This window comes from Podarcis melisellensis (assembly GCF_964234715.1).
Source record: "Podarcis melisellensis genome assembly, chromosome: 4".
In the NCBI taxonomy this organism is placed as follows: Eukaryota; Metazoa; Chordata; class Lepidosauria; order Squamata; family Lacertidae; genus Podarcis; species Podarcis melisellensis.
In genome coordinates, this window is record NC_138531.1 from 38028326 (window position 1) to 38054963 (window position 26638).

General features: G+C 40.8%; 1 protein-coding gene across 6 annotated transcripts in view; it reads right to left on the minus strand.

Annotated features, from left to right (window-relative positions):
* ARHGAP6 (Rho GTPase activating protein 6) overlaps nt 1–26638 on the minus strand; it is a 184243-nt gene that overhangs the window by 13539 nt on the left and 144066 nt on the right. For 5 of the 6 annotated variants that reach the window (XM_081907542.1, XM_081907545.1, XM_081907544.1 and 2 more), the window contains exons 3-9: nt 18974–19057; nt 10652–10908; nt 8026–8221; nt 5074–5129; nt 3594–3744; nt 1770–1918; nt 564–743 (exon numbers count right to left, since the gene is read on the minus strand). In XM_081907542.1, coding sequence (XP_081763668.1) covers nt 564–743; nt 1770–1918; nt 3594–3744; nt 5074–5129; nt 8026–8221; nt 10652–10908; nt 18974–19057 — 1073 coding nt within the window. The remainder of the gene's footprint in view (nt 1–563; nt 744–1769; nt 1919–3593; nt 3745–5073; nt 5130–8025; nt 8222–10651; nt 10909–18973; nt 19058–26638) is intronic. The other variant, XM_081907543.1, reaches the window with a different exon arrangement.

The following is a 26638-nucleotide window of genomic DNA, read 5'->3' on the forward strand; positions in this document are numbered from 1 at the left end:
TGGAGCTACTTCTCAAAGAATTGTACTCCACAGGATAAAAACACTGTATGCTAATATATAAGGGACTTTATTTGTCAACAACTGAAAATATATGATGCTATTGCAAGTTCATGATGCCAAACTGGTGTTTTGTTTTTTATCTCATGAGATTTTCACCACATATTGACAATAGTCTTTTTCAGCAGTGTTTTGCCGTACATTAAAAAGACAATGCCGCAGCTGATATATAATATATAAATAGAGAGTGCTTCATGTTTTGAAATGAAAGCACAGGAGAAAAGTTTGAAGTGTACAGTGGTACCTCGGGTTACAGATGCTTCAGGTTACAGATGCTTCAAGTTACAGACTCTGCTAACCCAGAAATAGTACCTCGGGTTAAGAACTTTGCTTCAGGATGAGAACTGAAATTGCGCGGCGGTGGCGTGGCGGCAGCGGGAGGCCCCATTCACTAAAGTGGTACCTCAGGTTAAGAAAAGTTTCAGGTTAAGAATGGACCTCCAGAACCCGAGGTAACACTGTATTCATAACCTGCAATAATGCAAAATAAAGAAGACTTTGCCTACCATGAAAAGCATTTCATAGTTTTCTATCATCTTTTGTACAACAGCAATGATTGCAGTACTCTCCTCAGCTCGCGCTGTACTTTGAACGGTAAATTCTTTGTCTGTTGTCTTCTGTTTGTGCAACAGGTTAGGTCCAAATATAGTGGCTAGATTAAGTGATGTCATTTTGTTGCCAGGAATCTGGAACAAAACAGAAATAAAGTTGAGTTACCTGATTCTGTGAATGGCTGCCTGGAATTTAGTGCAGGCTGAGTTTATTTGCCTAACCAGTTTAGAACCCCGCATGGTCTTATACTCTTGAACCATCTGCCATAAAAAAAGATCCAAATTTGTTCTCAATATGTCTGCATCTTTATTTATCAATTATTATTATTTTAGTTTATCAACTATGTGTGCTTTATACAAGGATGCCTGAAGATCAGGAACACAACTGTTTCTGGAAAGAACATCAAGCACCTCTTATATTTATAATACCGGTGCTGGAGACAGTTTTCTGATAAGCTGCTTTTCAGTGGTCAGGCTCTTCTATACAAATGCCACATGAAGTGGTAAGTTTCCACTCAAGCACCAGTGGTTACTGGAAACTTGCACTGCTGAAGTGGAAAACTCCTCTGTGAGGGCATCCCTCCCATATTTATGCTGCAATGCGTGAGGAAAGGGAAAGTAATATTTGGAAAGCACAAAACATATCCTAATATTCAACTTCCAAAAGAAATCTATAACCAGAGCACAAATAATCCAAAGGACATTGTGTACAGTATACTTTATCCATTATTTAAAATTAAAGTTTACAAAACTATTGAAAAGATGAAATAGGAATTGCTAATAACTGCAATAAAATTTACTGAGATTAGTATGGTTTAGGGAAGGAGAGAGGAGTTAAACACAGCAAATGCTTTGTTTCCAACTAGAATTTATTTATATATGAAATTTAATCAAAACATTCGGGTTGGAATTTTCATTTTAAAGCATTTCTTTCCCCCTTTTTTTTGTTCGCAATGTGGCAAATATCAAAGCCACTTTTGAAAAATCGCTTATTTTGTTGTTAACAATAAAAAATATTAATAAACATGGAAACTGTTAATAAACACTAAGATGCTGTACTGAGAAATGAAGAAAATGAGGGGGTGTGTGTGATTCAGTTCTCTGTTCTTCAGAGCATCCTCCGGAAATAGCCATAGAAAAAAATGAATGATCTGAACTTACATCCTGGCTGTCTTGGTCTATCCTGTCTTCTGCATGGCTAGCTACAGTCGCAAGGAACTGGAGGAGTCGATGTAAGGTGTCACAGTTGCAGGGAGGTAGAAGATAAATAAGAAGTTGCAGGGTGCTTAGTTGTTCATGGGGCTCTAATACTAAAAGAGATGGGGGGAAAGTACTCTAAGGAATGTGCTCACAGTTATGTTCACAAGGACAGGCATGTTACATATCTCTCAACTGACATGATATTCCTATATAATTTATATCAACTGCAATTAAATACAGGCAACCCCCAATTTGCTTCTGTTCCACCCCACTCCACCCCCGCCACACCCTCTTCCAGGTGTGGAACAGCCCATGTGTGCATTGTCGCATATTTTTTGAACACAGGCAAAACTGGTGTTGCCTGTACAAGAACATAATCTAGAGCTGAGCCAAAACACCTCCCTTTTTCTCAGACAGTTTCTGAGAATTTTCTCTCATTTCGCTAGAAGAAAAGGTCACTTCACAGAATTTTCTCTGACTATTCTTCATCATTGGCCACCAATTCCTCTCTTCTCCCATGACCTGGGATAATGCTAGGTTTGAGCCATTGTGGGGAATGCAAAATGGTAGCCAGGCTGCCATCATAGTTGCTGCTGTTGTCACTTGTTGAGAAAAGAAAATAAGCATCACCATTGTCACTGATAATTTTGAATCCCGCCCCTGAGAATAGGAAGAAAAATTTCAAGAGGCATTTGTGCACAGCTCTAGTCTGGAAAAAACAGGATTCACGTCAACTAGATGAAGCAACAGGTATATTCTAACAGAGTTCATCTCAGGTTAACATGAAATCAACATTTGAGGAAGTTTCTAGAGAAAATTCAACTATAGATCACATTTTTACTCTTATTCTCAATCAGTGAGTGGGGCTGAATACAGTATGTCAGCATTGTGTACAAGTGGACAAAATCATACATTGTCTCTCACATTAGTTCCAGGTAGACAATGGATCCAATATTCCACAAGTGGGGGGAAAGGTCCCTTCCTCCATTCTGCCCTCCAACACTTGCACTCCCCAAAAGCTTCTCTACAGGGTCAGGGGTCATTCAGGGAGTAAGGGTTGTGTTGTAAATGGCTGCAGTGGATAGGAGGCATTACTGAAAAACTGGTGAAGAAAATTGTGCTCTGCAGGGCTGCAGGAAGGAAAGAAATGAGAGACCTGTAGTCTGTACTTATGTTTCACTTGCACAATGTTGGCTATAACCCCAAGCGTTTGGCACGACTATTTAAAGCTTGGGAAAGCATAATACTTTACAAACTGCAGTCAATTTGCATGCACACATGATGAACATTGGCAACTGGCCACGTTGGAGATGCTGTCCAAAACATCTGGACGGCACCAGGTTGAGCAAAGCTGCTTAGGATTAGCCATAAAGGTTCATCAGGAACAGGCAATAAGTGTAACAGGAAATAATGGCACAGCCAACTTTTCTTTTGCCAACCTAAGAATATAGCCATCATCTATTTCACGCTCAGAAATCAAAATACTTTAACTTTTGTGTCCTCCCAACTCTCATTTTACACACCAAGAACTGATTACTTTATCTAGGGACTTCATCCTTAGCCCATGCTCAGAACTCCACCCATTAAACCACACTAGGTACTTGACAGCTGTTTTAAGTTTCCCGCATTTCAAAAATTTAACAAAGAAGTGTTTAGGACCCTACACACATTTTAAACATGTTAGTTTAGGAACAAATCACTTCAACTGCACCTCTACACCTTATGCAGAGTTTGTGTGGTGTAGGTTTTTAAGGAATCTGTAAAAGAGGAGGTTGCTCTGCTTACGGAGAGTATTGATGAAAGGAGTGTAAAGCTCCCTGGTCAGGAGTGGATCAGGCATGTCACGAAGAAATTCCTTTAACAAAGCAGCCACATCATGAATGCTGTGTTCTTCATCCAACATTACATCCACACCACGGTCAAACTCTTCGCGTAACTGGAAAAATCAACACAAAGGGAAAAGGTCACATCTAGACATCTACATTATTAATCTACAAATCATAAATAAGGGGAGATGATGCATTAGGTTAATACTTTGGCCGCCAGTTGGAAAATGTGCCATGTTCCACATCTGCTAAGAAAACAGTATAATCTGAGGAAACGGACCAAAGTCTGTATTGTTTTAAGGTGAAATGGAGTGATTTCAGTATTATTAGGAGTCAAATTGACACTTTTCGTTAATGATTTCAACGTACACTGTTATTTCATTGTATGGGACCAACATTCAATTTTGCAGAAAACCTGTTAAGTTTAAATTTAAATTTTAAATTTTAAAAAAGAAAGTTTAATTAGTACAAAAGTGAAATCCTTTATGAACAATACCCTAGACCATGTCATTGGTTACAATGGTCCTTATAAAGCAAATCTTATCCCTTGTGGGTTTTAAATGGATCTTAAAGACCTACCGTATTTTTCGCCCTATAGGGCACACTGGCCCATAGGACGCACCCCATTTTTTTGGGGGGGGGGAATGAATAAAAACAAAATTACCCCCCCCCCCCGAGCTTCCCCCAACCCCAGCCCCCAGAACAGGCTGCTATTCGCAAGCCTTGCGAGCCCGGCGGCAACTCCCGCCGGGCGTGCAAGGCGTGCAGACACCTGCGCGAAGCATGGGGGATCCTCCGGAGGGTGCACCGTGCTCCGCGCTGCTGGCTGCTGCGCGCAAGGCTTGTGGACACCTGCACGAAGCATGGGGCGTCCTCCAGAGAGCGCCCCATGCTCCGCGCTGCAGGCTGCTGCCCGCAAGCCTTGAGCGCCCAGGGGAACTCCCGCCAGGCGCGCAAGGCTTGCGGATAGCTTACTGAAGCCTGGAGAGCGAGAGGGGTTGATGCACACCGACGCCTCTCGCTCTCCAGGCTTCAGCAAAAGCCTGCATTCGCCCCATAGGACGCACACACATTCCCCCTTCATTTATGGTGGGGCAAAAGTGCGTCCTATAGGGCGAAAATTACGGTACCTCTTTACCAGTGCCTTCAGCAACTAATTTGATCTGAATGGCTGAACTCCACAGGTTTTGCCCAACTCTCTTAATTTTATATTATGCAGTATTAGTATCAGTCTTCATGGCTTTTAGCAATGTTTCAAAATATTGTTCTGAGATTTTTGTGGTCATAATTTTCCCCCCAGTATGTTTGCTTTGTGGCTTGTAAACTGCTTTGTCTAGAAAAGTTATAAAGGCATTATTGTTCACTTAGACTTTTTTAAAATCAGATTCTCAGTACGCGTTAAAGTAAGGGCAAAAAAGGAAGGTGTACTATAGTCTCACCTGTCTTACTCTCTTTTTTGAGCTACCAACTCGGAATATGCCCACTGTCTGAAGGCCTGAAAAATACAACAAATCACTTCTTTCATTATTTAAAGCTTTGGTAGAACATGCATTATCATAGCATTTTTACCTTTTCTGCAGCAAACATCCTGTGAATAACAACACTCAGGGGCTATCACTCCTCCTCCCCATCCACGCCACACATAAAACCCAAACTTGTCTATAATTCAGAAAAAGGTAGAATTGGTGAGTACTTTCCTCAGTGAAGCTTGCTGTTATGCATCAATGATTGCTTTTCAGCAACTTGGTGGTAACTATTTAAGGGTGACACTAGAGGGAAGCCTAAGACCAATCTTAACCACAACACGCATGTCTCAATTATATAAAAATACTTCAGCCTCAGCTCACTAATGTAGGCATAAAAGTTAAGTGCACAGAGAAAAAAGTTGCCTATGGATGAACTTAGTATTGCACTGGCTCACGCGCTGCTTTCTCCCTGGCAACAGCAGGAGGCTGGAAATGGTAAATGTAGATGTGAACAACTTGCATCCCAGAATTTTAAAAATGCTAATTTGAACAACATTTTAGTTATCTCCTAGTAACAAAGGACAGATACTTCCCTTTTCTATCCTATGACTGGCAGCAGCTCAGGATGTGTATACACTAGAATATTAATGCACATGTAAGTTGCACTCATCTTATTTCTCCACGTCTACGTTTATCTTTGTTCTTTTACATGCTTTCAATTGAACTCTATCTTAGTGTTTTCTGTTGACACTCTAGTAGGCTATGTTTGATGGGATGTATTTGCCCTGTGTGCTACCTCACCCTGCCCTCAATTAGTGCTTCCCTGCACTGCCTGAGTTTCATAAACCTTTTGTCCATTGTAGGTATATGCACAGGTATTCATTTACCTGTGTGCACAACCATTAAAAAAATGTGAAATACTAGTTTTCTGATATACCACACTTGCACATACTATTTATCTTCATTTCATTGTTTACACCATGACAGAGTTATATACTTGGTAAAGCGTGTTCTCCTTCACGGAGAGCACGTGTTGCGGTGGGGGCCGCCAGGGCACTCCAAAGTTGGAGGCCGGCTAATTGTTCGTTGGCCACTGGTGCGATTGGGGCTTCCCATGTTGTTGGGAAGAAGTTAATGTTGCCATTTGTTGATTGACAGTCAGAAATGCTAAAATTCCTTGCACGAGGCTAGGGCTTCCTCTTTTCGACTGTGCATCGGATTGCCCGTCCCCCCTCCCTAGAATTAGGGTTGCTCGCTTTGACCTTGCTATGCCTGTCATGGGGTCGTCTGCTCTTGGAGCAGGGGCCTGGTAGGAATTTTGTCCATCTGGCTGATTGGCTGGGGCCATTTGGTTTTTGCCTACTGCGTAGCAAATCGTCACAACTTGTAAGGTTGCGGTTAGGCATTGGTTTATGGTTTGGTTGGTTGAGGGGCATGGACTGGCTGTGCCTGCCCCTCTAATGCTGCTGCTGCAAGGGATTCTGTTAAAGGAATTGGGGGCTAACTATTGCTTGTCCACTCTGTCAAGGGGGCTCGGGCCATAGCAATGAGCTCCTGGTTGCATTTGGGGTGAGGGCAGGTTCCCTGCTCCGCGTAACCCCCAAGTGTATTCCCCTATTCTGACTTTCGCATCGTGCAGAATGTCAGTCTGTCCCCCATGGTGGGGGCAGATAGTCGCAACCAATGCCTAAGCAACCACTCACAAATTTGTATTTCAATAAAGTTGTGGCCAAAATTATGCCAAAAATCTTAAACAAAAAATTCTGTGTGATGTGTGAGTTATTGGGGTGGCCCTGGGGACCTCGACACGCAAAACACACTTGCTTTTTCTCAAGTAGCACGGGAAACCAAAGTGGCAATATCCAAGTCTGTCACAGATGTATAATCTGCCTGCAGCACTTTGGGATCTTTTAGATTAAAAAAAGAAAAAAAAAAGAATGACGGAATAGGCTACATGAAGGCAAAGCTGAAGTAGACATAAGGTTGAAGTAGGCATAAATACATGTACAAATTTTGCCTTCTGCTGTGTTGGATGGATACATGTCTCCCAACAGATTTGCAGCTGTAATTTGAAACTTGTGGAGAATGTAGTGTTACCTTGGTTCTCAAATGCCTGGTACTCAAACAACTTGGAACCGAAACACTGCAAACCTGGAAGTAAGTGTTCCGGTTTGCGAACTTTTTTCGGAAACCGAACATGCTCCATTTTGACTGTTACGCTGAGGTCTGTCTGTTTTTGCTATTTATTTTGCATTTTTTTGGCTCTTTTTTCTATTGTTTTTGTGACTGTGTGGAACCCAGTTCAGCTACTGATTGATTGTGTGACTGCAGTACATTGTTTATTACTTTCATTTTATGGATCAGTGGTCTTGTTAGATAGTAAAATTCATGTTAAATTGCTGTTTTAGGGGTTGTTTTTTAAAGTCTGGAATGGATTGATCCATTTTGCATTACTTTCTATTGGAAAGTGTGCCTTGGTTTTGGAACACTTTGGTTTTGGAACAGACTTCCGGAATGGATTAAGTTTGAGAACCAAGGTACCACTGTAATCCATTATGTATTGAAATGTCCCCTTAACGAGGGTCCAAAGGAAATAAGATTTTTCAAGTTTAACAAGAAGTTCTGATCAAGTAATTATCTACTTTTTGTCAGGAGATATTTATCTGTTTGTGACATCACTGTTCCTTTTAGCTGCAAAGAAACTTTAAATGGAAAGAGGTGTGTCGGGGTTTTTTATTGTATTGGGTAAAAGGTTTTAATAGAACTATACTGTCTTTTAACTGTTATCTTATTATTTATCTTTATTTCATTGTATATATATCTGAAACTTTATACTGAAGCTTTATTTTAAAAGTCGTCAAGGCCAATGGCTAGTACAAGACAGTCTGTCACCTGCCTTTCATTGCCAGGTTGAATCATACTTACCATGTTTTTCTAAATGCTGGCAGCAGCTGTCCACAACTCGAGGAACTTGCCTGTAAATAGGATTGAGGCTTAGTTTCTTGTCCCTGGACTTTTCTTTTTTGCTCTGGGCTTCAGCAGGCAATGACAGCTGTAGGGCTTCTAGCAGTCGAGATTGACTGTCATCAAGATCCGTAATGGAGTCCACAGACATTGCACCCTGCAACATGCACAAAGACATACAATCAACATGGGTGTTGGTGGGAGAGAATTCCATTCGTAGTCTTCCTTCACAGCAGAGATAGCCATGAATAAAAATACCTCCAAAAACACATGGGACAGATTCTTACATAAACAGAAAATAGGAAAGTCAATTCTCAATCAAGATGGTGGTCTGAAACGTGACTTTGTTACGACTTTGCCCTATTCTTGGCATGATGGGGCCAAACTACACTGATCAGGATACCTCTGAAGATATCATCACCCAACTCAACACAAGGATTCCTGAGGGGGAGGCAGTGATCTTCATTTGCGTTTGGACACTAGGGACCATTCTGAATTAAGATGGTGGACTGAAATGTGACTGCACCTGATTTTTGGTGTGATAGGTCCAACCTGCACCAGTGTGGATGCCTCTAAAGACATAATTGCCCAGTTTGATGTAACTTTGCCCAAATTTGTCCTGGGCCCAAACCATTCTGTTTGGATCTTCTCTCCCAATTTGGTGGGACAGCTCACAACTGCGCCCATTTGGATGCCTCTTGAGATATTGTAACCCAACTTGTCATGAAGGTTCCTGAAGTGGAGGTGGTGGTCTTCGTCTATGTTTGGACATTGGGTACCATTTTGAATCAGGATGGCAGACTGAAATATGACTTTTGTGTGGCTTTGCCCAATTTGGTGTGATGATTACAAACAAGGTTTACTGAGGTGGAGGAAGTGGTTTTGATCATGTTTGAATACCACTGGATGCAATGAGCCATGCATTCTGCTGTATGTGGGTACACAGTCCCAAAATTCACAAATTACACTATCCATTAAAAAATCACATTTTAAAAGGGTGGGGGTTGTTATTCCAAGTTCCAGGCAATGCCCAGCATTCCCTGCTAGCACCTTACAGAACAGAAGACTATACTTCTACTATAATAAAACACAATAGCCATTTTTAGAAGGGGAAATTGCTTTATTCCTTGGGCAGGCCAACAGAGGCATCTGCTATTCATGGGCACAACCAGCCCAATAGAAAAAGTGTACATAATGGAAGTGTACATAATGTACTGCCTTTCAGGGCAAAGCATAAATCATAAAACCATTTAAAGGCAAAACTACAAAGCACACCATACAAACATTTCATTCCACACCAGCAATAAAATGACAGTTAAAATTACATCTTAAGAGGGTAGAACAACATCAGCATTGCATCATCACCACAATTAATCAAGTGGTTCTTTAAGACTCATTGAAGGGGCCACCACTAAAAAAAAGAAGGCTACTTTTTGTGTTCACAAAGGTGAAAGACCTTACGAGAGAGTCCATGATCAAGGACTCTGCCACCAGATCTAAGGGCTGGGCGTAGGCCTTCAAATGTCTTGTCTCTAGCTAATTAGGACTTTAAATTGGGCCTGGAAATGTTCTAGCAGCCACTGGAGTGTAATATGCTCCAACTTATTTTATTGGATCTTATTTTATTGGTGAATCTTATTTTATTGGATGATGTCCTAGTAGAAAATACAGGGAGGAAAGAATTATAAACATCGGTTTTTCATTTTGAAAGAAAGAAAGCCCACCAAACTACCACTAATGGGCAGCACAAACTGCCTATCCTGTATCTGTTGAGGGAGGGAAAACCTTTCTCTTAATTATCTTGTGTAAAGCATATGGCTGTGTGACTGACACTGGAGAATATACACTGGCATAAAATAAAAATCTCCAGTCGTAAGATTCTTTATCTGTAATGTCACAAGTGTTATTCTATAAGTAAAGGAAGCCATAGTCAAACAATATGCATAAATAAAATGTGTGGCTTCAAGCTAGTTTAGATAACTTGAAATCTTGCCCATTCCTTCGTGACTTTTTTGGTTAGTCCTAATAACAGGTTGCATGACTGTGGGTTTTAGAAGTTTTACTCCAGTTATTTTTATGAACCTCAATAGGGGTTTTTTTAACCTATCAAGGAAAAAGAAATTTAACTTATTCTGATGCTATTTTTTAAATTGTTAGAATAGAACCAGGAGTCTAATTACACAAGTTTTTTTTATTATATTTTGGGGATGAAATGAGTAACTGGATGAACAATAGTCTCATAAGCATGTAACCCATCTACTATAAACAGCTTCTTCTTTTTTAAAGTGACTGAGTGCTTTAATAATTTGAGACCAGAATATGACTGGGGAAAAGGAAAGTTTCCAAAGAATCCTTGTGTCCCCTGAGGTGTTGGCAAGAGACTTGTGTCCATTTCATTCTCTCCCACGAACAGCTGGGAATGAGAGATGACCATTAAAATTGCAACTACTATCAACTGAATCAGGACTGACTTTAATTTAACTATGGAAGACCAGCTCTGAGATTTTAACTTCTGTAAGAAAGGCAGCGCCTGGGAAAGTCCCATAAAAGCCTGCAGCTCATGCAAATCCACTGACAGAAAACTTACTCTCCTCCTTGCTCGTGGAGCTGGTTCTGGTGTGTTAGGAGAAGTAGATTCGTTTGGTGTTTCCGAGGTGGAGCTAAGAGATGAGTTACTGCTTGAGAGTTCTTTGTTCTGCCTTTTACTCCCAAATGGTAAAAGGGAAGGTACAAATTCTGAAACATCCCTCTGTTCTTCCCTCTGAGTATCTTGTTTCAATTTGTAGGCCCGATCATTAGCGATCACTTGTGATAAAGGCATTCCAAAAGCCTGGGGTACGAATTCTGGAAAACAAAAATTACAAATTACTTTTTAGATTTCAAGTGCTAAGGCAAACAACCTCAAGAGGACCCTTTTTCCTTTTTATAATGTCTCTGAACACATTAAAATGGATTCCATGAATCCCAGGCAACAGATATTATTGTACGAAGCGGAGAGTTATAATTTTAAATCTCCTCGGTGAGTCTCCACAAAGTCTCAGAATAGGTGGAGAATGGTGGGTGGGAGAGAGGTAGAAAGAGAGATTAGGAAGGGGATAGGGAGCTTGAAGACTCAAGTATTAAGAAGGGTTTCCCTCTAATGACCTCAAAGCCCATGTGATTTGTTGAAGGATGGCTTCTAAAGAGTAGGTGATTTATGTTAAGCTTCAGGTGTTATGTGTGGAAAAAATGGCAGCTATGCAAACTTGAACCCAATTATTTCCCCCCATCGTCTACCAAATATGAACAATTGTTGTTTCCCCCCCAACATACACACAGACACGTGTTCTGCTCAATTCAGTTTGTGTATGTATAGTTTTATATCGTGATTTAGATTTCTTTTGACTACTGCGAAAGTACTAAGCATAATAGGAAGTTATATAAAATTGTAAAAGCAGCAAAATACGGAACAAACAATGCTTGAAAAACATTTCTGAAAAATAAAGAACATGCCATTTTACATTCGCCAGGAGAATTCCCTCTTTTGGATAGGCAATTGCATACGAACGTCATTACTGAAATTGTTTGAACAATTCAAACATAAACAGAAAGTAACACTTTATATTATCATAGAATGGGTAGAAAGTAAACATGGAAAAAGAATATATCTATTTTTCTGGCTATAATAAATGAAAAAAATCAAATATTTATTCACAGCAGTGCATCTTTTCCTGGAAGTAATGAGGAACGGAACAAGACAAGGATCAGCACTCCACAAGGTACAGCAAAACAGCAGTTCCTATGATACACAGAACCTACATAGCCAAATTGGAAAGTTCTCAGTTGCTGAAATGATGATCAAGGGAGAGATCCACATTGAAATCCAAAGAAAAAGCCTAATTATAATGCAACAAGAACCCTCTGCCTCAGATTAACTTTAAAGCATTCAAATGCTCCGATACTACACATACACTATTTTATTATCTTCTCTTGATAAGAGTTCAAGGATAATATTTTACTGTATCATTTTTCAGAGAGTGTGGTGGTGCTTAGAGCCATCTCAAGGATAAAATGTTTTAGGAACAAAGGAACTGGGACTAATCTGCCAACTGATTGGAAATCTTGAGAACCATTTATTCATATAACAATGACATTGTTCTTCCTTAGTCTGCAAACACTGAATCTTCTACTTGGCTACAAAGGTGGAAAGATTAAAATCTCTCTCTCTCTCTCTCTCTCTCTCTCTCTCTCTCTCTCTCTCTCTGTGTGTGTGTGTGTGTGTGTGTGAGAGAGAGAGAGAGAGAGAGAGAGAGAGAGAGAGAGAGAGAGAGAGAGAAATGTAGTGAAGGAGAGGTGAGGAAGACCTAATTAATAAGCTGTAAAGCTTTAGTTGCAGTAGCTAGCTCGGTTTTAAACTTCAATTTTGATTTTTTTCCTACAACTGTTGCAATGTTGTTTGTCCTCTTGAACTGAGCCGTGCAAAACAATAAATGAAAAAGACTAATCAGGTTTTAGAACACTTCCTCCTTTTAATTAAACAGCAGGCACTGATGTCAAAAATATCAAAACAAGGTTGGCGTTAACGCCTTGCAGCAGCCCTTTCCTTATTTTGTTTGAAATGACCTTTAAAGATGACAGCATTTATTTAGCCACTGAAGCTATTTCACCGACAAAAGGAAGGAAAGACTGCTTGGCTTTTAAAGGAATGGAAGCACCGTTGGTTTCTGTTCAGTCTTGAAGTATTAGAGAGCACTAACAATATATCAAATAGCAGGAAAATGTACTGCCAAGGGATGGAGTGATGTAAATAGCTGTGAGAAGAGGGATGGTCACATCACAAAGGCACTGAAGGCTTCTTTTTCAAACTGCAATAAATTTGTTTTGCTCTATATATTTCCTAATAAGAATATACAAGGGACAAGAGAGGGCTTTTTATTAGAATAGCCATGCCCCCACCCAAAACCTCAAAAGTCTTGAATTTTAAGCTTTCATGTCTTGCTCAAAGTGGTTCAGAAGGAAAAAGCAGGCACATCCACACAACTGTTTGTTCAGTTGTGGGGCATTATTACAGAAGGCTATCATACCCATTCTGCAAAGATACAGTTTAAGACAGAGTTGTGTGGCTGGGACAGAAGGGAATTTGTTTTGCCTCCATTAAAGAGAAATCTACCTTACATACAACAACCTTTCCTGCAGTAGTAATCACTGTAATCAACTGAGCCAACTTAAAATAAGACATGATTTAAAATGATATAACTACAGATGCTCACTTCAATTTCTAATTTGTTTCTCATTTGTTCACATGGTCCAAGAGTGTGTCTAAGCAGCAGAAGTCAAAAACTCCTAGGAAAACGAGAAGCTCTTGATGCCTGAGGAATCAAGTGATTATGTAAGCAAGGAATGGATGACCTGTGCTGTCCCACCAGATGTTGTTAGATCCCAAGTTCCATCATCCTTGACCAATTATCATGCTTGCTGGGAATGATGGGAGCTGAAGTCCAGCAAGAGCTGGAGGACCACAGGAGCTCATGTCAACAGAAGGAAGGTGATTATTTCTGGTCTGCAAAGTCTCACGTTCCCAACAGAAGCACAGTGTGACGCGTATAGCCCACGATGACCAGCACAGTAGGCGTGTGCTCAAAGACCTCCTAGACCTCTCTGTCAGTATAACAACCAACAATACAGTGGTACCTCAGGTTAAGTACTTAATTCGTTCCAGAGGTCTGTTCTTAACCTGAAACTGTTCTTAACCTGAAGCACCACTTTAGCTAATGAGGCCTCCTGCTGCTGCTGCTGCTGCTGCACCGCCAGAGCCCGATTTCTGTTCTCATCCTGAAGTAAAGGTCTTAACCTGAGGTAATATTTCTGGGTTAGAGGAGTCTGTAACCTGAAGCGTCTGTAACCTGAAGTGTATGTAACCCGAGGTACCACTGTACCTCTGAATTACCCCAACACTAGTTGTGTAAAGAAGCCCTTGCTTAACGAAAGACAACTGTTTATGAGCTTCTCCGCATAAAATCATGTCAAAGTAGGGTTATGAAACATAGGTAAAGGTAAAGGGTCCAGTCGTGGCCGACTCTGGGGTTGAGCGCTCATCTCGCTTTATTGGCTGAGGGAGCCAGCGTACAGCTTCTGGGTCATGTAGCCAGCATGACTAAGCTGCTTCTGGCGAACCAGAGCAGCACACAGAAACGCCGTTTACCTTCCCGCCGGAGCGGTATCTATTTATCTACTTGCACTGGCATGCTTTCAAACTGCTAGGTTGGCAGGAGCAGGGACCGAGCAATGGGAGCTCACCCCGTTATGGGGATTCGAACCGCCGACCTTCTGATCAGCAAGTCCTAGGCTCTGTGGTTTAACCCCAACACTAGTTGTGTAAAGAAGCCCTTGCTTAACAAAAGACAACCGTTTATGAGCTTCTCCGCATAAAATCACATCAAAGTAGGGTTATGAAACATAATCTAAATCTAAAACCGACATCCTCCCTGATGTCAGTAAGTGCCTCTTCACTAGTCCCCAAGAACTAAACCAGAGGCTTAGTAGAAAAAAATTGAGACAGCTGCAAAGCAGCGCTTGCAGGCAGGCGGAATTAGGAGAAAGCCACGGTGAATGAGAACACTCAAGACACATCTGTGCTAGGACGCCTACACGTGCTGTGCCGTACTGAGCCGAATGTTTGTTTTGGATAGGTTGCCTGGCAATGGAAGGCATTCATTTTATAAAATAAACTTCTGAAAGGCTTGTTAAAAAACACAATTGTGCGAGCACAGAAGAGAACATTTTTTCAACTCGCTGTCAGGCATAAAGGGGAAGGGTGGGGGGTTGGGGGTTGGCTACGAAGGCCGCTTAGGACGGCGTGGGTTGACCATGAATCAAGTCACTGCACTGTACTCACATCCTCACAGAGAGGAACAATACTGAGCGGTTCATTGTGCCGCACAAAGGAACACCCCACAAAGAAAAATGAAGGCATAATCGGCTTGGAAGGCAAACCATTTTTCAAGTTGTTGTTTTTTTTTTTCATGTTTCACGTACATACTAGCAGTTCCACTGAAAGAATGCTCACTCCCAGTAACCAGCTTGGGACAGCTTACCAAAGCAAAATACAGTGGTCTGAAAAATGTTAAGGCCAGCAGTGAACCTTAAGGTTAGCAAAGGACCAATCTCTGGGAGCGTGAAGTCCAGATATGCACTCAATTTCAAAGTGACTTTCAGTATGACACGGACTGCTGACGTATGTTGACAGGACTGGAAAGAGGGACATTCCAGGATGATTTATGCTCAGAAATGGAAAGAATATTCTGTACCAACCAAGGAGGAAGACTAAATTAACAGATTGTGCCGAAATGGCATAGCTTTATAAAAAACTGGGGGAAATGTGTGGATTATTTGAAATGTCATAGTACACATATAAGATCACTAGCAGGATTGACTTAAACCAAACAGTTAATGATAAAAGATCACTAGGGATAAATTATTAATTGCAGTAATGAAGGAGACACAGTGTTGCAAATTAAAAAAATTTTTATAAGAAATGGCAAAAGGAGTGGGGGAAAGTAAAAAAAACAGATTTGTTGGGAAATACAGGATTGTTTTTATGTCAAAATATCTCTGAAAAAAATGAAAAATAAAATTTATTTTAAAAAAAAAGGAAAGAGGGACATATACAGTCACCTCAATCGTACCTGATTCTGTCTGACTGCATTAACTAGTTGCTGCTTTAAGCTACCTTGCTATCTGTTTTGGTGTTTTTAGTTGACATTCTAATTTTGTCTCAGTCATTTTATTGCTGCGTCATTCATTATGTTGTTATTTTTAATTGTTAACTGTCTTGGGAGCCATCTGGAAAGCCAGACAAAAAGATACAAATATAAACAACGAATAAAATAATCTGTGGCAGCCACAAAAATAACCTCGATGGTACAAAGCCTCATCAAGTGAATCCACCACATCAGGAAGCTGCTTATTAATATACCCTGCGCATGCATGTGGGCGAGAGCAGTCTTTGGGTGTCATCAAGAGCCTGGTTAGTTCCACCTGCCTTATCCCACTCCTCCGTTCCAGGAGAAGTTGTTGCTGGAAGGAACTGCAGAGGGACACACCCACACCCACACAGACACACACACCATCATAAAACCCACGGCAAGGGTGCCATTCGATTTATCCCTGGAAAGAATGTCCCTGGTTGGGAGGCAGGGCATGGTGTGAGTGGCTGACACAGGTGGGTCAGGGAGGTCAACCAGGGTGTGAAGTGGGCTACCAAACCCGTTTGTTGCATTTTGGAAAACTCTCATCACTGAGCTAATTGTTTATGGTGCCTTTAATATCCATGTGGGACGCGGGTGGCACTGTGGGTTAAACCACAGAGCCTAGGACTTGCCGATCAGAAGGTTGGCGGTTCGAATCCCCGCGACGAGGTGAGCTCCCGTTGCTCAGTCCCTGCTCCTGCCAACCTAGGAGTTTGAAAGCACGTCAAAGTGCAAGTAGATAAATAGGTACTGCTCCGGCGGGAAGGTAAACGGCATTTCCGTGCGCTGCTCAGGTTTGCCAGAAGTGGCTTAGTCATGCTGGCCACATGACCCGGAAGCTGTACACCGGCTCCCTCGGCCAATAAAGCGAGATGAGCGCCGCAACTCCAGAGTCGGCCACAACTGGACCTAATGGTCAGGGGTCCCTTTACCTTTACCTAATATCCATGCAGAGGTTTTGATTTGCTTCATTTTTTGAAACCTCTCCCCCCCTCCTCGGCTCTACATTACTAAGGACTTATTGCAACACTGATGTGTTTTGAAATGTACTGCTGAAGTGTGTACTGAAATGCTTTTTTTTGCTTTAATATATTGCTGCTGTTGTTTGCTTTGTATATTGTGATCTGCCCTTGAACACAAACTTCCTTTGTGGAAAGATAATACACAAATAAATACTTTATCCCAGTGAATTTATCTTCCTAAAAGCACGCTAACACTTTTAAATTGTGAGCCACACAAACTTGCACCAGGGATGGGGCTCGTATAGCTCGCCTTGATTCCTCTTTAAGGCAATTTAGGAAATCAGAGTAAAGACTGTATTATAATATTAGTACAGTGGTACCTCGGGTTACATACGCTTCAGGTTACAGACTCCGCTAACCCTGAAGTAGTACCTCGGGTTAAGAACTTTGCTTCAGGATGAGAAGAGAAATCATGCTCCGGCAGTGCGGCAGCAGCAAGAGGCCCCATTAGCTAAAGTGGTGCTTCAGGTTAAGAACAGTTTCAGGTTAAGTACAGACCTCTGGAACGAATTAAGTACTTAACCCGAGGTACCACTGTAATACTTTTAAGAATGCATATCATATAGGGAAGCAGTCACACTAAGCAAGTTTACCCCTACCAAACCCAGTTTTAGCTAATCGTAAGAACAGTGTGCTGCCCAAGACCACAAGTTTTCAAAATTTATGCCGAGTGCTACAATTAATAACAGCTTAGGTTGTTTCTGACACCCTCTCCCCTAAACAATGGAGAAGGACTACACTTGGGCCAGATTTAGAAGGCTGTTTAGGGGGGACTTCTCACAGGCTGTCTACTCAAGTTGTCTGAGTGATTCTGATCAGATCCATGCATGCAAATATATCACCTTACACAGCAGAGATAAATCAGGACAAATATTTGTATCAAAGACATAAAACGGGGGGAAATGTAAGTAAAAATGGGGAATTCAAACACAGAACAAATGGAAGCAGGTGCTGAAGATTCACTACACCATTTGATCTGTGACCAGACCTGAAGAAATATATTTTTTCAACTTAAAAAAAATTAATATTGCCCACAACTCCCTTTAAAAATGCAGCTGTACTGAGAGTCTCATGGCTAACCAATGCAAAGTTAATTACGTTAGATTCATACTGGAACCAGCAGAACTGCAGCAGCCCATTAATAACTCGTTTCATTGTTAGGCTGTGAAATCTTCTCCTTAGCTATAATGAAAGTACTGTACGACGTAAGATTCGCCACTCTCAAAATACAATGCCAACCGGCTTTAAGCATAGAGGTTGAATGCTCGGGTGAAGATAAAATGGAAATTGGATTTTTATTATTTTTCTCCAAGTGCTGGAAATGGCTTGTCCGGCTTTTAGAAAACAGGATTTAGCAGCGGGGGGTGCAGAAATGTTGACTTCATCTTACTTCTTTTGTCTGTGAGATTTCCAAATGGAAAATTGCTGTTTTGATACAATCTTATGGCTTAAATGCCTTTAAGTCATTCGGTAGTCGCTTGCTTGCTTTAGGGGGACAATCCTAACCCCGGTCTCTACTGAGAGGGGATCTGGAGGGCTAGCACGGGCCAAATGACAGAATGGGATTCACTGGAACCCCTCCTGACCCTCAGTACGCTTTGTTTTGGTGCTTTGTGCTGGCAGGGATCCCACGACCGCCACTTCCAGCCACCTATTTGGCTGGGAGAAGGTACAAGTTTATGCCGGAGTGATAATGGTATCACTCCACAGGTGGTACCTAGTCAGAGGCTGGGCAGAACAATACTTCTGCTCATTCTAGCCCCTACCCTAACAACAAGAACAATAATTTATTTGTACCACATCCATCTGACTGGGTTTTCCCAGCCACTCTGGGCAGCCTCCAACACATATAAAAACATAATAAAACATTAAACCTTAAAAACATTCAACTGACACACAAGGGGGTTTGGACTGCTCTGCCCATGAATCACATCAAAAGCACAGGAGCAACAGCCATGTTAATGAAGTTCAGGTTTCTCTGTAAATAGAATATTTATGTCATAGTTTATAAAAAATATATGTATAATGCATCTCCTTAAAGTAAGGGTTTCTATAAAGAAAAACTGTCCACCCCAAAACAAGTAAATAAATAGGTTTTACAAAAATTTTTATTTTAACCGTGACTGCATTTTTGTAATGCACCAAGTATTCAATACATACGTTTTACTGTACCTTTATCTTTGTTTTTTTCCTTTCCAAGGGAATCCAGTTTCTTTCGTAATGATTTCTTCCTCTTTTGTCCATCTACAAATAAAAACATTTGTTATATTTTAAGGAGAGAGAAAAGTGCTAAGATAAAAGAATGCAGCAGAACTGATATTGAACAATAACTAGTCCCCCACGACAAGAGTATACAGATTTTCTTTTATTAAAAAAAAAACCCATCCAAATGAGCTCTTGCCTACAAACCTATCACCTGGTTATACAATACCAAAGGGAATGGATACTTACTTCTAGAAGAGTTAATATAATATTACAGTTCTTAAAGAAGAATGAATCTTTGCCTAGGAAAATACATGTGTGGAGTGATATTTTGCTACACCTTTTGAGAAACTGATTGTGTGTGTGTGTGTGTACACACCCATGTACCTGAAGATGTGGTCAATCAGGTGAATGTCTTTTTTATTTCAAATATTTATATGCTACTTAATACTCAGAATTTCTAAGTGCTGTACATAAAATGCTTTTTTAAAAAATAAGAAAAATTGAAATTAATCCTAAAAATAGAAAACTATGTTAAAATGCCTGCTGAAATATATCTCGCCCGGATCTTTAATCTGTTTAAAGGTGATACTTATTATATGCTCACAGCAATGAAATCTTTACAAGGTGTTTCAAAGGGCAAACACAGGAAAGCAATTTATCAGGGACCAAACATTTAAAGCACTCATTGGTAAAGTTAATGGTAAGAATGGCATCTTTCACCAAAATACTTTCTTATCTTTTGCACAGCTGAATTTTCATTGACGTTGGGGGGGGTGGACAACTAATGTGTCTACTCCACTAGCTCCTCGAGTTTTCCACAGAGTCCCTCACTACTTTCTGAAGAAGCACTTGGGGGTCATTCCACATCAAATCAAAGCAAAAAACAAGGGTTTCGCCACACACCGTCTCGGATTTTGATGAAACTTGGTGTACACCCTTCCCTTATGGTTGAAAGAAACCCCCTTAATTTTTCCCCTTCTATCTCAAACTGTTTTAATTTTATAGCACTTCAAACTTTCGAGAAATCTGTGTTTCTGTCCCTCTTGAGATCCTCGGCCTAATATGCATTGAACTGAAGTGGAATGACCCTTGGGAGAGCTTTGCAACCCTCAAGAGCATGACCTTCCTTTTCATACTCAGATCAAAGCAGTATCATGTGTTGCCATACAGCATGATGCTGTGTGACAGTGCACTGCACTACAAATCTCCCTCCTACCTGCACGTAGCTCAAGTGGCCAAACCAAACATGATTACATGGTTGGGGAGGGCCATGCCCAATCATGCCCCTGAAAGATACTCCAAGAGGATCCTGCTCTCATTGTTGTAGCCTTTTCAAGCCTTGAGGGCTGGATGTTGGCAGATCATTAACACAACATATATGCATATTCCAAACCCTGGCTTAATTGCTACTCACACCAGAAGGGAGGTAGCGGCCGCAGTCAAATCACTGACCCAGCCTGGAGTGCAAATTGGCCTGTGATGACAGTAGGTTTGGCTCAGCCATGTTTCCTGACCCTGCTGTTTTTTGCCCTGGCTGGCATGAGCAACAGGATTGCAGATGCAGTGGTGGTACTGCGGCTTCGTTAAGCCCTCCCTGATGCTCCCAAATCAGGGATTCGATTGCAGCGTCAAGAAATAACAACAGGTCATATGCAAAATCTCTGATGTTATGTTATGTTATGTGAATTCATCTTCCGGTCATTATGAGAAGACCATCAAACAAGCTTCCATTTCAAAGCAGGAAACTAAAATTGGGCAGAACTTTACAGCTCTATCATTCACATCTAATTATGAAAAGCTGTAACAGAAACAGTAATATAGTCTTTTTACCCAAATATTAGCGTATCTGGGAACCTTTCATGCCTGCCAAGGTGAAAAGCAGGGGCAGGTTAACTTGATAGCAGTGGACTGGGCCAGCAATGGCAGTAGGTAGGATCCAAGGTACTTCACACACTTTCTCTCCCACCAGCCCTCTTTCCCCTACTGGGAAACCACAGAAACAGAGAATTGTAGAGTTGGAAGGGCCATCTACTGGTAAATCCATGCGCCTGCAATGCAGGAATACAGTTAAACCCTTCCACAGCTGGTTAAATCTCGCCTCTCCTGTGATTCCCATGATGAGTGGCCCCATGATGCTATTATGCTTTTTTCTAAGCTTAACAGCAACATGGGAGAATAGGGGAATTTCCATCAGAATTGTGGGAAGCGGTGTGAAAGATTAAAACTTTCCTCTCCCTGTAGTGTGCCTTGTGCTGCTCAGCTGACTGGGGAACAACGGAGAGTAGTGAAAAAGGAACTAGACTGCAGAAAAACATCTTTCTCCAGAGCCCCCTTTCTTCGTGCTGCTTGGCTGATCAGTGGGAGGGAAGTTGTGGGTCACCTAAGATTAGGCAATGGGCCAGGAACAGCCCAGGGAGTACAAAATACAACTTCTGAACAAGAAATAGAATATACTGACTGGAAAATATGTGTACTGTCCAGAGAATGTACAAAATGTGGTCAAGAGACACATTCCTCCCGGCCTCTTGGAGATTCTACATAATGGCTGGAGCACATACAACATTTGGTTGAAAAATGCATATTTCCCAAGGCCTGTTGAAGATTATGTCTATTAACTAGGGAATGTGCATAATTACTTCTTCATGGAAGGTGAATATGCATAATGACTAATCACTATGCACATTAACTGCTCAATTTACATTCTTCTTAGCATACGTATGTGTGTGTGTGTGCATGTTAATATGAACATACTATTCCAGTCCTACAAGTGAAATGGACTGGGTGGGAGACATAGAGACAGAGAAAGAGTGAATACATATTCAAATTCATAAAGTATCTGTTCGCAAAATTAATAAATAATATGTCAGAAGTAGTTTAAGCACATACAACTTTACGCAGCAAACCTAATCCCCGTGGAATAAGTCACCATTAGCTCTCAAGTAAACATGTTTATTGTAGCATCTATTGTCCCCTAATAATAAGTTTCCACAGTTCTTTAAGATATTGTAAAGTAAGACTTGTGCAGCTCAGTTGACAAGTTTCTTCTTGCATCAGTGCAAGTCAATGGTGGGCTATCACTTCCTGAAGCATTTTTGTAAATTGTCTGCCATAAAATGGTATTTTACTTTCAACACATGTATTAGCACAATTCAGTCACTGAAACTAGGTGCCTGTTTTAACATGTCAGCTAACTTTCTAAAGTGTAAGCAAAAAAAATTCCTTCCAGTAGCACCTTAAAGACCAACTAAGTTAGTTCTTGGTATGAGCTTTCGTGTGCTGAAGAAATGTGCATGCACACGAAAGCTCATACCAAGAACTTAGTTGGTCTTTAAGGTGCTACTGGAAGGAATTTTTTTTGCTTTGACTAGGCAGACCAACACGGCTACCTATCTGTTTCTAAAGTGTAGTAGACCTACAGCTTTTTTTGTACAGTGTACTGGATTAATTAATCCAGTAAATCTTATTGTTCCGATTTTATACAATTGTATAAAACAGTAATAAAGCTACACTAATTTAGATCATGAGAATATTTAACTGTTTCAGTTTTTAGGTCTGGGCTGTACAACTTAAGACTGCAAGTGGGAGCTAGATGATCAAATGCTATCCATAGGAAACAAACAAACAAATTGAACTTCAAGTACCTAATATAGCCAATGCTTTATTAACGACACACCTCAGATGGTGAAGAATACAACAGTTGCCATGCGATGTCAGGCAGATGTTCATCAAACCATAAATTATGAGCCCAACCTATTGTGAACCCGGAAAGTTCAAAAGTAGGGCATGGTAGGAGGAATCGTGCCTTTGGTTTGCCCTCAGCATTTGATAAATGAAAGTGCATTTCCTGAGCACAGGGAGATTTCAAGTCTATGGACACAACTGGGATTGAAGCTCATGTTTTTCTCCAAAACCAGTAAGGTAGAAAAGGGTTGTGCCAAACAGGGGGTTGAGAATCCCAAGTTCTGTAGTTCTGTCCCCAGTGACATAGACAAATAGCCATTGGTGAACTTTTCCTTCTCTGATTAGACAAGGAGAGGGCTTAATGCACCAAAACATACCATGGAATATGATCAAGAATGTGCATGCTTTTAACTGATCAAATATTAACTAGGTGCAAGCTACTGAAGTTCAGTATTGAAAAACTACGGTACCATAACGTTCCTGTTGCTTGGCAGCCGGGGCTGGTTGCCCACAAGTTTGCTTTTAAAATTCCATCTACTTTCTGCCACTCAATGTTTCAATTATATATTTTTAAATGCAGAAAAGAGCTTTTCTTCTGGTTGCTTCAATTTAAGAGTTTCTGCTAGCTGCAACAGAATCAACGTTATGTTTGTTGAAAGCAACTGTTATCATTTAATTGAAACGTAATTCCTCCTCTTTGATCCATTTGCACTGACTGGGTTTTATCTGATTGAAAATTTGTACAAATATTCTACACGGCTTCATGTTCTGATAGCAATACAACACAGAAAAATGAATGCTTCTATTGTTCACTGAAATGGTTACTCTTCAAACATAGTTCCCCTGTATCTCCTGTTGTTTGCCAATTTGAAAAACAGATAAAAGTTATCTAGAACACGGAATGGCCCAACACACTTTTAGACCAGGCATATAACACAAAAAGGACAGGCTTATTGGGTTTGAAACTGATGCTTCACTCAGTATTGCTGTTACCCCTTCATCATAAATTCATATATAGGCATTTAAATATACACAGTTAACATGAAATCCACAAAACCTTCTCTAATACAGCTGCTTTCCAAAATCACTATGCAATTCCATTCCTAATAAAGATTATTATCCTTATGGAGAACCAGTAGAGAGATACTTAATCTCTGAACTAAAACTCAAAACATCATTATACTAGAAAAAAATATGCAAGGAAACTGGAACACAGAAAACTCTGAGTCTATTAAATAAATTACAAGTTTCTTTTTCTTGGTTTAACAACTAGTGACCTCGTGAAATTGCTATTTCAAATCAATTAAAAGGATTTCTGTTGAATATTAAAATATAATCAAAACTTTGGATGCTGGCTGAAGAGTTACAGGGTTCAGCAGAAGCCTTGCTAAGTGCACAGAATATCATATACACTGTTGATATGACAGACAGGCAACTGAATGCACCAGCTGAATTCCCTGGCAGCTGAACTATTCTGTTGGCAAATATAATCCAGCAGAACAGAGCTGAAACAGAGGAGGGTGCTATACTCCAGCCTTCTCGATTTGGTACCCTCCATATATTTTGGACTACAACTCCTATCAGCCCATGTTGGTTGGAGCTGATGGGAGATGTGGCCCGAGGCATAAGGATGGCACCATGTCAGGGAAGACTGCTATAAACCTACAGTCTATGCATCCCCATTGATGGTGCAACTTTTACACCAGTCCCGGACTTGGTGGAGGGAATTTTACCGAAACCACCACCCAACCTGAGCACAGGTATAACTCAGCACATCACACATGAACATAAATCCAACACAAGGAGATCATAACTCATATGATAGGGCATGTAGCGCTGGGCTCCTTCTCTCTGGCTCTGTCTTGTACATACTTAAAAGAAAAAAAATCCTTCCAGTAGCACCTTAAAGACCAACTAATTTAGTTCTTGGTATGAGCTTTCGTGTGCATGCACACTTCTTCAGATACACTGAAACAGAAGTTAAGGTGCTACTGGAAGGAATTTTTTTTGTTTTGACTATGGCAGACCAACACGGCTACCTATCTGTAACTGATACTTAAAAGAGTTGCCAAGGGGAAACTTTGGTGATGGCAAAGGAACCACATTGCACAAAACAGTCTGATGTTATAATTCACATGGGAACTACAGCACAGTGGTAAAGCCACTCTGCCTAGAATAATATTTTCTGTATTGGGGAAATATTAAAGGTAAATACAAAGAAGAGAACCACACTTCATCTTTATTTCAGATTTTATAAATGAAAATGAAGGGAAATCTAATTCTGAATGAATTTTCTCTTTCTTTTTCAATTTTTCTTTCCATTCTTTTAATTTCTCAACCAAGGACCTTGGAGGATTTACAGAATGACAGAATGGTAATTCACAAGCACCTCTCAACCACCCTAAACACAAGGTAAGCATAGCTAAACCTTGCACACATCCTGTGAGAATCTTCTCTCCCCTTTGATGATGAGAAAAGAAACTGCATTTAACTGCAAAATGGGTGAAAAAAATATGGAAGAAATCTTCAACACAGTGCTATCAAGCAAGTATGTGGGAAGAATGCACACAACCTAGTCTGACAAGTCCTAAATGTAAAAAGTGGCTACGTCAAGAAAAAGACCTGCTATTCTATGCCAATTTAACTCTTTTTCTATGCCATAAAAGTACCAAAACAAGCAAACTATTGACAGGCCGTAACCTTCTGTTTTCCCCAACTCCAGGCTCTGGGATTCAATCACAGATCCTTGGCACAAAGCCATGCTGCTAGAGCCCTACAGCTTTGCTGCAGAACACTGGCCCATTTTGGGACCCCTGACCATTAGGTCCAGGTGTGCCTTTCTCTACCTTCCAACCCCTAATCCCCATCCCATCATTTTATAATGAGAGGAAGCAATTAATGAGAAATATGGCTTAAATTAAATCAGAGGTAAAGTCTCGAAAATGTTTCACAGGGACCAATTTTTTTTATTTTTTTTTGGTAATTTTCTTAACAATCTTTTTTTGTACTTAGATATGGTGAAGTGAAGGGACGCAGGTAGTGCTGTAGGTTAAACCACAGAGCCTAGGACTTGCCAATCAGAAGGTCGGCGGTTCGAATCCCTGCAACGGGGTGAGCTCCCGTTGCTCGGTTTCTGCTCCTGCCAACCTAGCAGTTCAAAAGCACACAGTGAAAGTAGGTAAATAGGTACCGCTCCGGCGGGAAGGTAAACGGCGTTTCCGTGCGCTGCTCTGGTTCACCAGAAGCGGCTTAGTCATGCTGGCCACATGACCCGGAAGCTGTCCGCCGGCTCCCTCGGCCAGTAAAGCAAGATGAGCGCCGCAACCCCAGAGTCGGTCACAACTGGACCTAATGGTCAGGGGTCCCTTTAACTTTACTTTGGTGAAATGAAGGTGCCTGACAACAAATGATTTATTGCTATTGCTTTCCAAAACTAAAATAATATCTAAGCATTGGAATCAAGTGGATGGAAATGGGAGTGGAGGGCTGCGGGATCCATTCCACAGCCAAGTGGTATGTTTGGCACTAGGAGCTATTTGGCGAACCTATTATGGACAGGGTTATAGGATTAATCATTAATTTGTGTTCACATATAATCACCATCTGCAACAAATCTTAAAAGATAGTGGTTGAAGGTGTGGTGCATTTCAAAAATGTAGGCACTCTTGCATGCTTTAGGATGCAAGGTCACTGCATATGATTTCACAGCGTGTCATATTCTGCATACTGGACCGAAGCCAAAATTTCAAAATAATTAGATGTGCAAATAATTATGAGATTTTAAAAGTGAATAAATGTGTAATTACGTACAGTTTTGTTCTAGTTTGAGACATTAGGAAATAATGACTAAAGTATTCTTTACCAACCTCAAAAACCAGAATTATTCTCTTAAAAATAAAATTAAACAACAGGCTTATGAACTAAGCAGAGAGAACTAAT